We start from the raw sequence: 14,351 nt of genomic DNA, 5'->3' as shown, positions 1-14,351 counted from the left end.
AAAGTAGATGATTCTACCCATATATGAATTAGCTCCTTTTGAGAGTGAAATTATATATTGATATCTCTACCTTTCTTGATGTATAGAAGCTATGTGAGCTGATAAAACTCTTTCTTCTTCTCTTAATTCTTCCTCTTCACCATCAGTTTTATCCTTTACTGGTGGTAAAACTTCATGACGAGATCCAGGACGACGCTAAAAATAGTTCAAGTAAAGTTAGAGCAGCTGATTTGGAATGAGAAAATCAAAAATAGTTATTAAGAGCAAAGTGAGTGAACTCGTTGAACAGGATATATTAATTGAAGATTACTTACTGGAGATCTAATACTAGCTCTAAGATATGTTAATCTATCAGTAGCAGTCTTTTCAGCCGACTCAAGTGTATTTATATCACTTAATGTTGCTTTTAATTTCTTTAACCTTTCACTAATAATATTCTCTAAACATCTAAAATATAAGGTACATTAAGTTAAAATGAGTTTTGCATTGAAATACATCTATTTCATTACGTGAATCAAAACGTTTTTGTTGCTTAAGAAATATGATAAAATACTTCATTTTGAATATTTTCCACTTGCCAAGTGTTTAAGAAAACAAATACTGCCCCATACAAATGTCAGAAACACAAAGTATTTCAAACGACAATGGTAAAAGAATGATCTCTTAAACTGACACAAGTAGACAACTGATGGTATAATAGTAGAAAATAGTCAACTTTTGAAGACAATATTAGTACTTACATATTCTGTTTTGGAACTTGTTTCAGACAATCTTGTGCCTGTAGATTCTTATTACTTCGTAGTAAACATGGAGCAAAAATAATAGCTAAAGCTTGAGCATTCATCATATTACTATCCTCATGCATTGCAACCCTGTCAATAAAAATATACTGGTATCAGTATTGTAATTTGGAAAAAAGAACAATAAAATTTGGCTCAACTGAATACACATCAATTGATCTTAGGTTCGTTCCTTAGAGAGCCTTCTGAAGCGTAAATTTCTGCTATCTATGGTTTGCTCACCTTGCTAAATGGAAAATTAAGCGTTCAAAGAGATCAAAATTTGGTTTGGGGAGACTTGCTATCACAGAAGAAAAGGTTTGAATTCTTTCTTTGTCATCTTTTATATCTGCAGCCATAAGGAATTCATCATAGAGGTCAAACGTCATCAGAGGTTCAGGTAAATCACGGAAAAATCTTTTCAAAACAGTACATAAAACATGGACAGGATAGTCTTCTAATTTGACATTGTTCTGGTCTGAAATCATATAAAATAGACATGGAATCATTTACAAAATGTCTGATAGATCGATTATTCAGAGGTAATTTGACAAGAACTCAACACAATATTTGGAATATTCAGTAACCAATTATGTAACGTTATACAAAAATATCTTTTGCAGACGCAATTACTAAAATACCTACCACTGTCAATTTCTTGTAACAATGCCCGAACTTTTGGTGCTGAACCACATTTTCTATAAATACCGACTATAAACAAACCCTGTATCTCTATCACACTGATTAATTTTTCTATTATATTAGGTACTTTTTCATTAGGAGCTAATAATGATTGTAATGGAACATTCATAACAGAACCAGAACTACCCTACAATATAATATGATTAATATTAATCAGAATCAATTCATTCATAGAAATATATAGGTAAATTGGTTTGACTGAAATTTGTTAACTTGGAGATGAAATACACAATAACATTGCGAGCAATAAATTTGTTAACTTGCTAAAATATATTGGAAATCTGTTAACCTGCATAAATGAAATTTGTTAACTTGAAAACTGTAACATTGTGAGAACTGAAATTTGTTAACTCTTGCTCAAAATATATATAAAACTTACATAACTGAAATATGTTAAGCATGGGACACAATGCATGGTAATTAGAATATATATCTGCAATGCTCAATATGAATATAATCATAATACATACCCTATTATCTAAGGTTCCTTTACAGGCTGAACTAGACTTAGAACAACATTTTTTATGACAAGTATATTTACAAACTGGAAGAAAAGAAAGAGGAATATGTTAATTTAAAGATTAATACAAACATTAAGCATAATAAACTCAATACATTTGGATGGGGTTATCTTGGCGAAATCTGCTTCCCAATGACCATCTATATTTTCTAGTGTGAATAATATATTTAATATAGGAAAAAAACGCAATTGAAATATTTCAAGTGGCATTTAAATGTCTATAGAATAAAGTTTACAGCTAAGAAAATTAGTTTTTGTATTGATTATTGAAACCTACTTTGACAGACTTGACCTTTCTCCATAATCCATATTAAAGATGAACAAAGCTCACAGAATGTAGGAATGTTAAACTGAACCTGCAGAAACTTGTGACCTAGATGATCCTAGAAAATCATCAACAAAATATCTTAGATCACATTTAATGCTAAAATATAAATGGAACTACAATGAACTATTTTCAAAGCTTTTCAGAGTGTATTTTCAAATTAGTTTTCATGATGTCAAACTTGAGGGATGGAGACAAGAAAGTGAGTACTTGGGACGGTTGAAAAAAAAAGTATGATAAGTTACTGTCCTTTCTCAAATTGTCCTCTTGCTCACTATTAGTTCAAACATTTTCCATAACTATAGCCCAAGTTCCAATGACAAATGAGAACTGTTTGAACAGTGAGGGCTTGTATTTGTTAAGAACTTGGTATGAATTGCCACTAAAATTTCAATCCAAGTCATGCATCTAAAGCCCAGATATTGTTTTGATCTAGTAGGCCTACTATTAGTTGAAATTCACGAAAAATGAAAGTTTCAAACTTACCATTGTACAATCCTTTTTATTTTTATCTTTTTTAACAGCTTTAGTTTCTGTCTTCTTTTCTTCTTTCTTTTCTTTTTTCTTTGGTTGAGCTTTCATAAAACCATCAAGAAAGGCATGGAATGCGTTAATTCCCATAGTTACTGGAAATGTAGCTGTAGTTCTTTCTCGAATTACCCCTGCTTTTAGTACTTGCTCAAAATTACTTAATAAATCTCTGTACTTCACACAAACTTCATCTCTCTGAAAAAATAGAAATAACTTTCTTAATTTCATTTTAGCAAAAAACCATTTCATTTGACATAGGATAATATCAATAAAACATAAGAAAATTTGATGTCCTGATAGAAATGACTGAATGGTTTCAGTGAGGTAGTGAGATCAAACAGTTGTATTTACTATATATGTTAATTAATATTATTAAAGCTTGGACACTGATAATTAATCACAATCAACTCTCTTCAATCTAATTAAATTTTATATTTAGCAGTCCTTGTAATATTGGCTTCTTATTTTCTTCAAATCTTTATTTTAATTACATCAAACTTTCCAAACAAATTTTTATTAATCAGCCTTTATAATAATGCTCACTTGTTTCTCCAGAAAATAAATTACGTTACCTTTAAATAACATCAATAAAAGAGTTTGAGCTTAACCTAATAAAAAGTTGATCACTATCATACCCTATTGCTCATATCATAAAATTGTTATGGTGGCAAGAAAATATTTAGTTACTTCAAATTTGTAATACAATTTGTGTAAAGACATCCTGATTCATAAAGTGAAGAAGTAATTTCCAAATTATGGTAAATTGAATAGTAAGATTTTTTGACCAACTTATAAGCATTGAAATTGAATTTTTACTTTGGATAGTTGAATCAAAATCAGTAAAAAGTACAATTTATTAGATGCTACATGAGTAGATACTGCATGAAAATCATTGAAATACGAAAAAAAAGATTTGAAAACAGATTTAATTTACCTGCATTTGAACACCAATTAAAGTTTTAAGATCTCTTCTGAAATCTTCAATAGCACCTTTAAATATCTTATCAAATATAGTATAACTTCTTTTTTCACTGTCTTTAAATAGTTCCATATACTACAAAAATTAAATATAATAGATAAGATACTGCTAGTTGTGGATGTAACCATAATTCTGTTGAAACATTCAATTTTCATGAGTCATCCAATGGTACAGGTCTAGGTTGCATCCTCACAACAAAAGTCAACAATAATAAATTAATCATTTTTAGATTCATTTCTTTAATGGTTTTGAAAATTTGAGAAAACTGCTTTGGTTTCCACTATGATATTAGTTTACTGTTCCTACCTTTTTGCTGATAAATTCATCCAATGCCATTATCTCATTGAGATCAGTTATAACTAATTCTGCTGGATATTGCCATTGTGATGTACCAGCTACACTCCAAGTAGGCTGAGGATCCTGTGAAGTTACTTTCTGGGATGATCTTTGTCTTCGTTTCTTCTTACGATTCCAACCAGCTTTAATAGACTCTTCCACTTCATCTTTTTTATTGGGTGATTTTGGTGGAATTTGTATTGGTGGTAAAACAGATACACCCACTGAAAAGCAAAATTAGTGTTAGATACAGAAGCCCCATTCTATATTTCAAAAAAATAATACTAGAAACAGATTGTTATTTAATTTCTTTTCTCCGTAATTCTAAAAAAGGTACTAAAAGATGAAGATCATACTGAAATTCTTTTTGAAAAAAATATCAAAAACAATATCTATTCAGCCATCACACCGAGCAACCATAGATAACTATAACAAGCAACGCAAAAACCAGCTAGCTTACCATCAATAATAAAAGAAAACGTGCCTTCTGCTACAGGTTTCATAAAGACAATAGTTATCTACTCCTAGTACTCTAGTCCAATTTATCAACAGTCTAGTTTACTAATCAATATAGCCCATACACATCTCTTATATATACTCTCTTACTTTATTTATTAAACACGTAAATCCAGGATTCCATCATAATACTGACGCCAATATTGACATCACATTTTTCTAACTAGGTTAACTTCATTATCTTTTATTTTTAGTCCAGTCATCAATATGTAATTGTAAACAAAACCTAGAGATTTCCAATGCTGCTTCAAAATTAGCTGGTTGAAACAGCCCTTAGTGTTGACACATGATATCATCATATGATTAATTTGTGAAAAATTATGGCAAAAACATGGTCAAAACTCTCTCTCCTCATATTGCTAGTCAACCTTGCTAATTTAAGCTAGAAAATAATTCCCAAGTAGTTTGATTAAAGAGCTTAAGATCTTGCACTGTTTAAAGGAATGGTAAAAAGGTTTTCCAAATTTTCTATGTGCATCTGGGGCTATGACATCATCAATTTGAACCATTTTAATTTTCAATCAAACCTATGTGATTCCTCCAATTCCACTAAGAGCTTGATTTTTTTGATTGAGAATTGGAATGGTGCAAATTGATGTGTACCGATACACATAAAAAATTTAGAAAAGCAGTTTACTATCCCTTTTAATATAACTGATTCTTTCTTTCTCTCTAAGATAAAATCTAGATCTTGAGACAATAAATAATTAAAGCTGGATAAATATGCAATTAATTAATAATTTCAAGTTTATCACTCCCTTGAATACATTCAGGATTAGCATGTCTAAATAAATTACAAACTTTAACTCAACTTGAAAAATCAAAACAAAACGTCAGAGCAAAACTGAAGACATACATGAGACAAACAACCATAATAATTAAATCAGGTTGATATTAGAACTAGACCACCAGTTTAACTAACACACACAAAGAAAACTAGCCTTGAATATCATAACAACAACAAAGACTTAGCCATGAACTAGATCATAATTAAATCAATTGATGTATTGAGCACTATTTTAACAGTCAAAATATTTTGTTATTGTAATAATCAAATCAAATATTTTATCTGGTATTTAGATATGATAATACAGAAAGGCACAGAAACAATTTTTAAGTCATATTAGAAAGACACAGTTAAATTCAGTCCAAAACACTTTTCAAAATCACAATCTAAGTTTTGATACAATATGTGATTTCATCAAAAAAGTCTATAACAAGCCATATCAATATTCATATGGAGATCACAAATGATAAATATTATTAATAACTTGATAACTTGTAATATTCTGACATCAGTGACAGCCCATTAGAAATACAGTGATGGGGGTGAGATCGATTGTACTTGGCAAACAGACTCTGACAGTTGTCCCCCAAATAAAATCATTCTGCCACTGTTGCAGAAGGCTGGCTCTGCCAGTGTTTGAATTATAAACAAATTAATCAGATGACTACTTAACCCCTCCACTGTCTTGAAATCTTATCTCAAATTTGTAATTTATAACTTGCAGATTGTTAACTTTTAGCCCTATTAATGCAGCTGTATAAAAAAAAATTGCTACTCAATTTGGACATCTTGGATTGGATTAGATTAAATTACAATATGACAAACAACCTGACAAATGTTCATCACAGATCAGGAAGCTTGAAAAGCCTTAAAAATCATATATTGTATTCATGCTGTCATTACAACATTTAGATTTATTAACAATAACTTTCTATCTATCATGCACCATGTTAAAACACACATCAATCAAACTATTCATAAAACTCATAGTTCTTCATTTTACATGTAAGTCTGTAACACATTGGAATCTGTATCTTTATTTTAGGTATTTAGCATGCTCTGAATTAAACAACCCCCTTTAACCAAGGTTTGGTAAGACATGATGGGATTTTGAAGGACAAAAACAATAACTCATGCTTATCTATATCTATATATTAGTTAGGAATTGAAACATTCAAAATCTCGCTTACTTCCATAAATTGCATAACGAAAATTTCCATCTGAAAAGTATTTAATACGATAGATATGACTTTTGCTTTGGTTTTTGCAGAAAGAAATATTGTGTATGGTTATTGTGCTGTTCCTCAGCATAAACAGAAGTCCTACTAGCAATACCCACAAAAGGAACAGCAGAATTTTTCATTTGTCTGTTGAAATGCATAGAGCTTGCATCAACATTTGATTTATCTCAATAATATGCCATATAAAAGTACCTTAAAAGGCAACTTACATTCTGTTGGTTTTTTACTTGATTCTTCTTCTTCATCACTTTCATCTTTTCTCTTCTTGGCTCCTACAATATATTAATTATCATAAAAAATAGCATAATATGTTCATGCTGTATAACAGAGATGTTGGTGTATTGTGCTCAGTTTATATATTATTTATATATAAATATATATATAGTCTATCTACTACTGATTAAAATTATTCAACAATGTTGACAAGACATAATTCAAAATTCAATGTCCAGTTCTTACAATTACATAAAACATACCATTCAAATTGAGACTGTTGGACTGTAACAACACTGTCATGGGCATAACTTATGTTATCAATAATATCTACAGAAATATCTGAGAATGTCATTCAAATTAATGCAGCCAAAACAACCCTATTATTCATGTTTTATAAAAGACAGAACGGGCTATATTTTAACACCTTTTTGTCTATCATGTTTGTGCAGAATGGAACAGAATAGAAATCACTTAATATTTTTAAGAGATGATTCTTTACAATTCAAAATGTTTTTAAGAGACACTAATAAAAATATTCAATGATATGAATATAAAGAGAAAAAGAAAGTATCATGCTAAGAAGAGGCTGTAAAAATGATAGAGACACAATAGATTGGAAAATGAAGACCTACAGAGAGGAGAGATGTGATCAGTCAGTTTTTGTGCTCATAGAAAACTCACAGACAGGAATTAATGAAGATAAACAAGATGTAAACATGACATAGATAGAATGGAATATATCCTGATATTTTCTATTATTAGTTGAAGGAAGACAATATTTTGGTTATGGAATCATTTGGCATTCAGTTGACTTACTCTTGACACGTCTAAGGGACATGTGACGAACAAAATGTTGTGAAGGACTGCAAGCACCAACTTCTACTTAATTAAAAAAAATACAAGAAAATATAATAGGGACATACACTTTACAGACAATGTGAAGTTTAATTCTATAGCTTAATATATAGCAGGTCTGGCTTGTTTTTAGCAATACAAAAGTAAAACCCGAAAATGTCTGCTCCATGATAGGATAATTGATGTAATCAAATCACAAGAATTATAAAGTTCTCAGAGGTTTTGCTTAATCAGAGCTTAACATCACCACTTTCTTATCACAATAGGATAATGTTAATAGTGTCCCACAGTAACCAATGTCTTAACTTCCATAACTCATATTTAGTAATGTGTGGTACAACAGTAAGCTTAGAATTGATTTTTTTTTTCTCAATTCACAAACATTAAAAAAGAATGTCTTAGGTTCCATGGAACTATAAGGTTTAGCGATTTCACATTTAATAAATACACCCCAGAAATTTTCTCTCAAATTTGGGTCTAAAAATTCCCTTCTGTGAAATCATATCTTCAAATCTTTTCATCATCCTAAAGTCAATCTAAGACTCTCAGTGATATTTTGAATATGATGTTTCAATTCATACAAAATAATTGGTAAATACTTTATCCCTCTATATAACACAATCTGAACCTGATACGTTAATTTTGAAATAGTTTCTGAATTTCGAAGAGCTGCATTTAAGACCTTTGAAGCTAGGAAAAGTTTAGAATTAATCTTCACATTGCCTATAAATACCATAACAAACTTGCTCTACACACAACAAAATGACTTCAAAGTACCAAATGTTATATAATTACCTGCAAGGAAATTTTTTAAATTTTGAAACATTGCTTTATGACTTTTTTGACTGACTTCAAGATTTTTATCAGGGTCAAGATGATTCTCAGGTTTATCACGACCCTTAGATACAGCAGATTCTATATTCTTGAGTTGTTCTGGTGAAACAACTGATATACCACTAGGTTTACTAGTCTCAGTTGGTGTGGTTGGGGAGTCCTAAAACGACAATATATCATATTATATATCATATTATATATCAACTAAATATCATATAATATAATTCATAATGTTTGAAATATCCTTATTAAAATTTCTAAACTTTAACAAAGCAGAGAGCAAAATTTCTACAAAGGAGACATACGATATTGTATAATTCAACACAAACAAATCCTGGCGCATTTTCAAAATACCTCAATTTCTTTTGAGGAAAAATCCAAAAATGTTCTATTTGATATTAAGTAAAAACTCATAATTTCAAATTGCTTTTTTTGTAATTGCTTTTTTTTTTCAGCTTATTGAAACTATTTAAGAAATAATTAACTGTTATACAAATAAATTGGGATAAATTCAGAATACAAAGTCATGCTCAATCCTATCTGGCACCAATTTCAAAAGCAGAAAGGAAAATTGTGCAATAACAACTTCAGAAACCAAATTGCAAATTCATTCGAGACAGAATAATGACGCAAAACCAGCAACAGATAATATAAGCTAGGGAAATAACAGCTAAACCTTGGTGCACACGACATGTTACAAAGGTTACAAATTGGGTGACAAAATATTTTTCAACTCAAGTTTGAGTTGAAATAAAATAATTCTAAAACAGTGTTTCATACAACATTACATATTCTAAAATAACAAAATACAATGATATGAAATGAGAAGGAAATGACTTTATGTAGAATGTAATTCATTGTACTGAATTTTCAAACATGATTACACATTGCTTTTGACTAAAATACAGATCTAGATTATTTTGTTTCATGTTTTATTTGGTACTGGCTTTCAGGTTGTGCTTCAATAAAATATTCTAAAAATCTAATGCTATGTTCAATAAAATGAAATGGGAGTGTTACATCTTCTATAACTATTCAATATAAGATTTACTGGCTATATGTGAGGATTTCTGGAACATTTCTGCTACACATTGTCTTCCCACTTATAACAATGCTTTTGATTGGTTCGTCAATATTTGACATCATGGGCTCCAAATTCTATGAATTCATTCAGATCATGAATGAAACCAACAGAAAATAATACCAACAGAACATTTAAATCCACATTTTACCCACAACATGAAATCCACTTTTGTTGTCAAAAATAATGATTCTCCAAAGTGTTTAAAATAAGTATTAATCAAGTAAATACCTAATAATGGATATATTGAGAGTATATCAAAATTGAGTGTGTTAATAACAACACTAGTAATCAGATGATGTATCAATTGAATGTATACTGATATGTATGATAATATAATGTATTATGGTTTGTGTATGAAAATATGATTTATCATGCATGATTAAATAATGTAGAAATATCTTAAATATAAAATAAATTTAAATATTAAATTAGCTTATTCCACAGGACAAAAAGTTACAATTGTTTCCTAATGTTTATTAATTTGTTCAGACCAAAATCATTCTTTTAAAGCAGAAATTTGCATATATTCAATTTTAGCAATGTCCACTAAAAATGTAATTTAATCCAAAAAATCACAGAAATATAACCATACAGGACTTGTGATGACATAATTCATCATATAGTGTTACTTACAAATAAATTATTTATAAATGACATCACAAATCCCAAATTATAAAGATGATAAACCATAATATCTTTATGTTTTGTGGAATAAATAATATAATCAATTCAAAAACCAGCTTCCACCAAACAAACATTATAATATATAACAACTATACAACTACAAATTATTGATGATGCATGGGTTAAGCTCAGCAAAAAGCAAATGTCAAGTGCAGCAGAACTCTCACCAAATCAGAAAATGATTCTTGTTTTGCTAACGGAGCAACAGCTGGTCGTGGTTTCCATCTTTGAGATCCTCGACGTATTAAAACACTTCTGCCGTCCGTCTGGCATTAGCAAATAATAACAATAATAAAATTTAGAAAGTATCATAAAACATTAGGAGATTTGAGAAAAAATTGTTATAGATTTACATAAATATTGGGACAACTATCAAATTTACCCTTTTTTATTGCCCTATGTGGGGCCTAATTTTTCATTACTAATGTGTCATATGATTAAAACAATTCTTCAATTCATTTGATACAAAACTTCAATAACTGAATACAGTTTACCAACTGCATAATACATGCAATATAATGGATAATATAGGCTGCAATATGATGGATACTGTCATGCATGAAATTTTCTCTCCTAAGTAACGAAAATGGCCAAGAGAATTTTGAAAAAATTTGGTGACTTAAAATGTGAGTTATGTTAAAGTTGATCAGCATAGCATTGAATGTTAGTGTTTGTGACAGTCATATTGTGATCTATGAATATTCTGTGTGCTGAGTGAAGTGCTTAATTTTGACCATTTTAATTCAAGTGATAATCAGTATCATTCCTAAAAACCCTCAAAGAATTCCTGCAAGAATCATTGTTATGCTTAATTTTGACCATTTTAATTCAAGTGATAATCTAAGTGATAATCTGTGACTCAGTCCTTCTTGTAATCCTTCAAAGAATTCCTGCAAGAATTATTGTTAATATAAATAATAATAAATTGCAATGTGATTAAATTGAATGAATGATATACCATGCTGAATAACAATAAGAAAATGTACATACCTCATCTAGTGATGATTGTTGGAAAGTTTTGGCTATTTCTGAAACTCTGTAAGAGAAAAGTAAATAAAAATCTGAAAACTGCAAGAAAGGTATGTACCTAATACCTAATTGCAAATTTATTATTATTTCTATTATGCATTTAAATAATTTTCTCTTAATACCAAAAATCTAAAAAAGTACCAAAAGTGAAACTGAGAGCCATTGTGATTTTATGATTAAAAGATTGAATGCTATAATTAGGCTTATATTATTTATATTCAATAAATATTAAATCTGTTTGTCTATAAGTAGACTTAATTAAATCAATCTGAATGTAATTAAAGCATGATAGCTTTAAGATATATTTAACATTTATTTGAGAGAGCAATTTCTTGATTGGTCCATAACAAATAAAAAAGTCTTAATAATAAAAAAACAACAGTACCTTCTCTGAGCCTTGCCATCCTCTTTACTTATAATAGGTGATTGTTCTATAAATACTGTGGAAGAATCTTGACTAGCTGGTGTAGTAGGACGGCTATCTTTATTATTATTATCATGTTCTATTGTTTCATTTTCTGAATCAGCTAAAATACCACTACTCCTAAAATATAGTATATTCTTACATATTTCTTAACATGATAGACACAACAAAAACATCCCACATATTATACATTACATTTATTCTGTGCTTAAAATCTGAACCATAATATAAATTTAAGTCAAAAATTGTCCTTGTCCAACAAAGTTATTTACCAAGGTTTAATCTAATGCATTTATGAACCACTATATCTAATCCACATGTTATTTTGTGTTTTCATTATAATCATTGAAGAGCTTCAACATGTCAACCATAGGATACATCTGCTTTCGTTCATTTTGCATGAATCTTGATAACTTCATGTATGTTTTAAAGTGATGAACAATACATGTATCTCAATCAAAATACACCATAGACAACACATGTTTTAGATTTAGGTAATAGTTATATCATACTAATTAAAATTTTCGTAGTAAAGTGTGGGCATGGTCAAATAAAACTCTATGCTACCTGTAAGTCAAAAGGTTGCGTGATTAAGAAAAGTATTCACTTAATAAAAAATTTAGCTAATGCTGATTGGATGAAAAAGAATGTGAGGTTCTTTGTGATGTTAAATTTTAATCTGGTATAATAAGAATATAATATACTTACGCCTCAGAATCTCTTCTACCAACTGATTCTTCTACTTGTTCTAACTCTTCAGCACTAGAACCTTTCATTAACACCCCTTCATCACTAGCAGATGACTGCATATCTTCATGATGTTTCTTTATTTCACGTCTTCTATGTTCTTCTTCTATTATTCTTTGTCTTTCTTTTTCTTGAACTAGTTTTAAGTGTCTGTAATAATCACAATAACAAACAATAAGAAAAAACAACAAACAATTTGTCAAAAACATAATACAACACCTTAAAAATCAAAATCACTGTATCACATTAATGTGTTTGCTTTTTAATCTAACTTGGTAGGATGCCGTTTATGAAACTGCAGAATAGGGGAATTGGGAATAAAAACATTAAGGGAATTTGTGCTATAAAATGAGCATGTTAAAAATCATTGAAGTGATGCAAATAAAAAGTTTTCTCTTCTGGTCATGTAAATCTTTTTCAGCCTGTTATCATTAACACAATAATAGCAGTGAAGTAATTGTGCAAACAGAAAGTTGTCATCGAGATAGTTAGAATTCTCTTCAATTCTCCATGACCCTGACTTAATCCAGGCTTCTGAGAATCAACCTCCTACCCTCTCCACTTCATTAGTTACACACAAATAAAACACATATCAAGTAATCTAATCTAATTTTACCTCTTTCTATCTATAAATGTTCTGACTTGAGCTTGTATTAAAATAACCATATTTCTAGTGAAATGATAAAAACTTCTAACTCTATAGCCTCTATACCATCTCTGTATTGTTACAGCAGCAAACTCTTCATTACGTAACTGATGTAATTTTTTAACCGCCAAAAATCTTCTGACATATTTCTACCAAAATAAAAAAAATTTTGAAATTCATGTTGTCAAAAAGCAAAAAGTATTTTAAATTGGAACAGTCTAGTCATAATACAAATTTTGAAACAAACGAGCTGAACTTAATGTAGCAGGCCAATCATGTTGAATTTAGAGAGTTTGAAATATTCAGTAGTGCTAATATAACACAGTGTAAAATAGTATGAAATTTTCCTATCACTCTGTAATTAATTCATTGTATTGAGCATCATTATATTTTTGATGTAAGAGAGGAACTTAACCTAAGTTAAAATTTAATTTACCTGCAAGATAAGACTAGCCCAGCGTAACTTGACAAATAATTGCCGCTCTATAATAGTTTTCATCCATCTTTGAATACGAACAACTCTCTCCATTATAGCACGATGTAAGGCTTCATCTAGTAACATTTTCTCAGTTTCACGTAGAAATACCTGAGGGAAAAATAAAACAATGGCATTTAGAAAAATTCTATAACTGGGTTTGTTTCTTGGTGGTAAATTCATTGTGGACACTCAGAACACTGAAAATTAAGCTCCACTCATGAGCAAAAGCAATTTCATGAAAAAAAGCATGATCATGACAAACAACCAAAGAAAACACAAAATTAAACCTAACAAAATGTGCCTATCAAAATGTCTAGTATAATATGTAACCTGAACAAATGTTCATACCTTATCTTTTCCTATTTGATAGTGTTCTAAACTAAAAGTCATATGCTCTAGAAATATTTTGACATCTTCTTTAGAGCTTAACAAACCTCTAGGTAGTAGAATCTTATATAGTTGTATAAATTCCTGAAAAACAGAAATCCTTGATTATTTGAAAGTCAATTATTTTGACAATTTCATTTTAACCTTAACCCTTAGAACAGAAAACAAAATGTCAAATGAATAACCAGTAATGTTCAAAAGGATCATTGAAAAAGTTATAATACTTCTTCCAATTTAGATAAAAAAAAAAA

General features: G+C 29.5%; 1 protein-coding gene across 1 annotated transcript in view; it reads right to left on the bottom strand.

Moving 5' to 3' along the window:
- Positions 1-257: 257 nt before the first annotated feature.
- LOTGIDRAFT_102587 (hypothetical protein) overlaps positions 258-14,351 on the bottom strand; it is a gene marked incomplete at both ends in the record, with an annotated part of 43,584 nt that continues 29,490 nt past the window's right edge. The window contains 22 exon segments of the mRNA XM_009045739.1: positions 258-447; positions 741-872; positions 1,023-1,257; positions 1,425-1,608; positions 1,952-2,025; positions 2,279-2,384; positions 2,813-3,070; positions 3,804-3,911; positions 4,143-4,333; positions 5,292-5,358; positions 6,008-6,082; positions 6,909-6,988; positions 8,331-8,510; positions 8,544-8,781; positions 10,596-10,655; positions 12,574-12,739; positions 13,026-13,138; positions 13,166-13,190; positions 13,206-13,384; positions 13,672-13,821; positions 14,062-14,200; positions 14,267-14,326. Coding sequence (XP_009043987.1) covers positions 258-447; positions 741-872; positions 1,023-1,257; positions 1,425-1,608; positions 1,952-2,025; positions 2,279-2,384; positions 2,813-3,070; positions 3,804-3,911; positions 4,143-4,333; positions 5,292-5,358; positions 6,008-6,082; positions 6,909-6,988; positions 8,331-8,510; positions 8,544-8,781; positions 10,596-10,655; positions 12,574-12,739; positions 13,026-13,138; positions 13,166-13,190; positions 13,206-13,384; positions 13,672-13,821; positions 14,062-14,200; positions 14,267-14,326 — 3,010 coding nt within the window.

Source organism: Lottia gigantea, assembly GCF_000327385.1.
Source record: "Lottia gigantea unplaced genomic scaffold LOTGIsca_1, whole genome shotgun sequence".
NCBI lineage: Eukaryota > Metazoa > Mollusca > Gastropoda > Lottiidae > Lottia > Lottia gigantea.
This window is presented reverse-complemented; position numbering and strand designations above follow the sequence as displayed.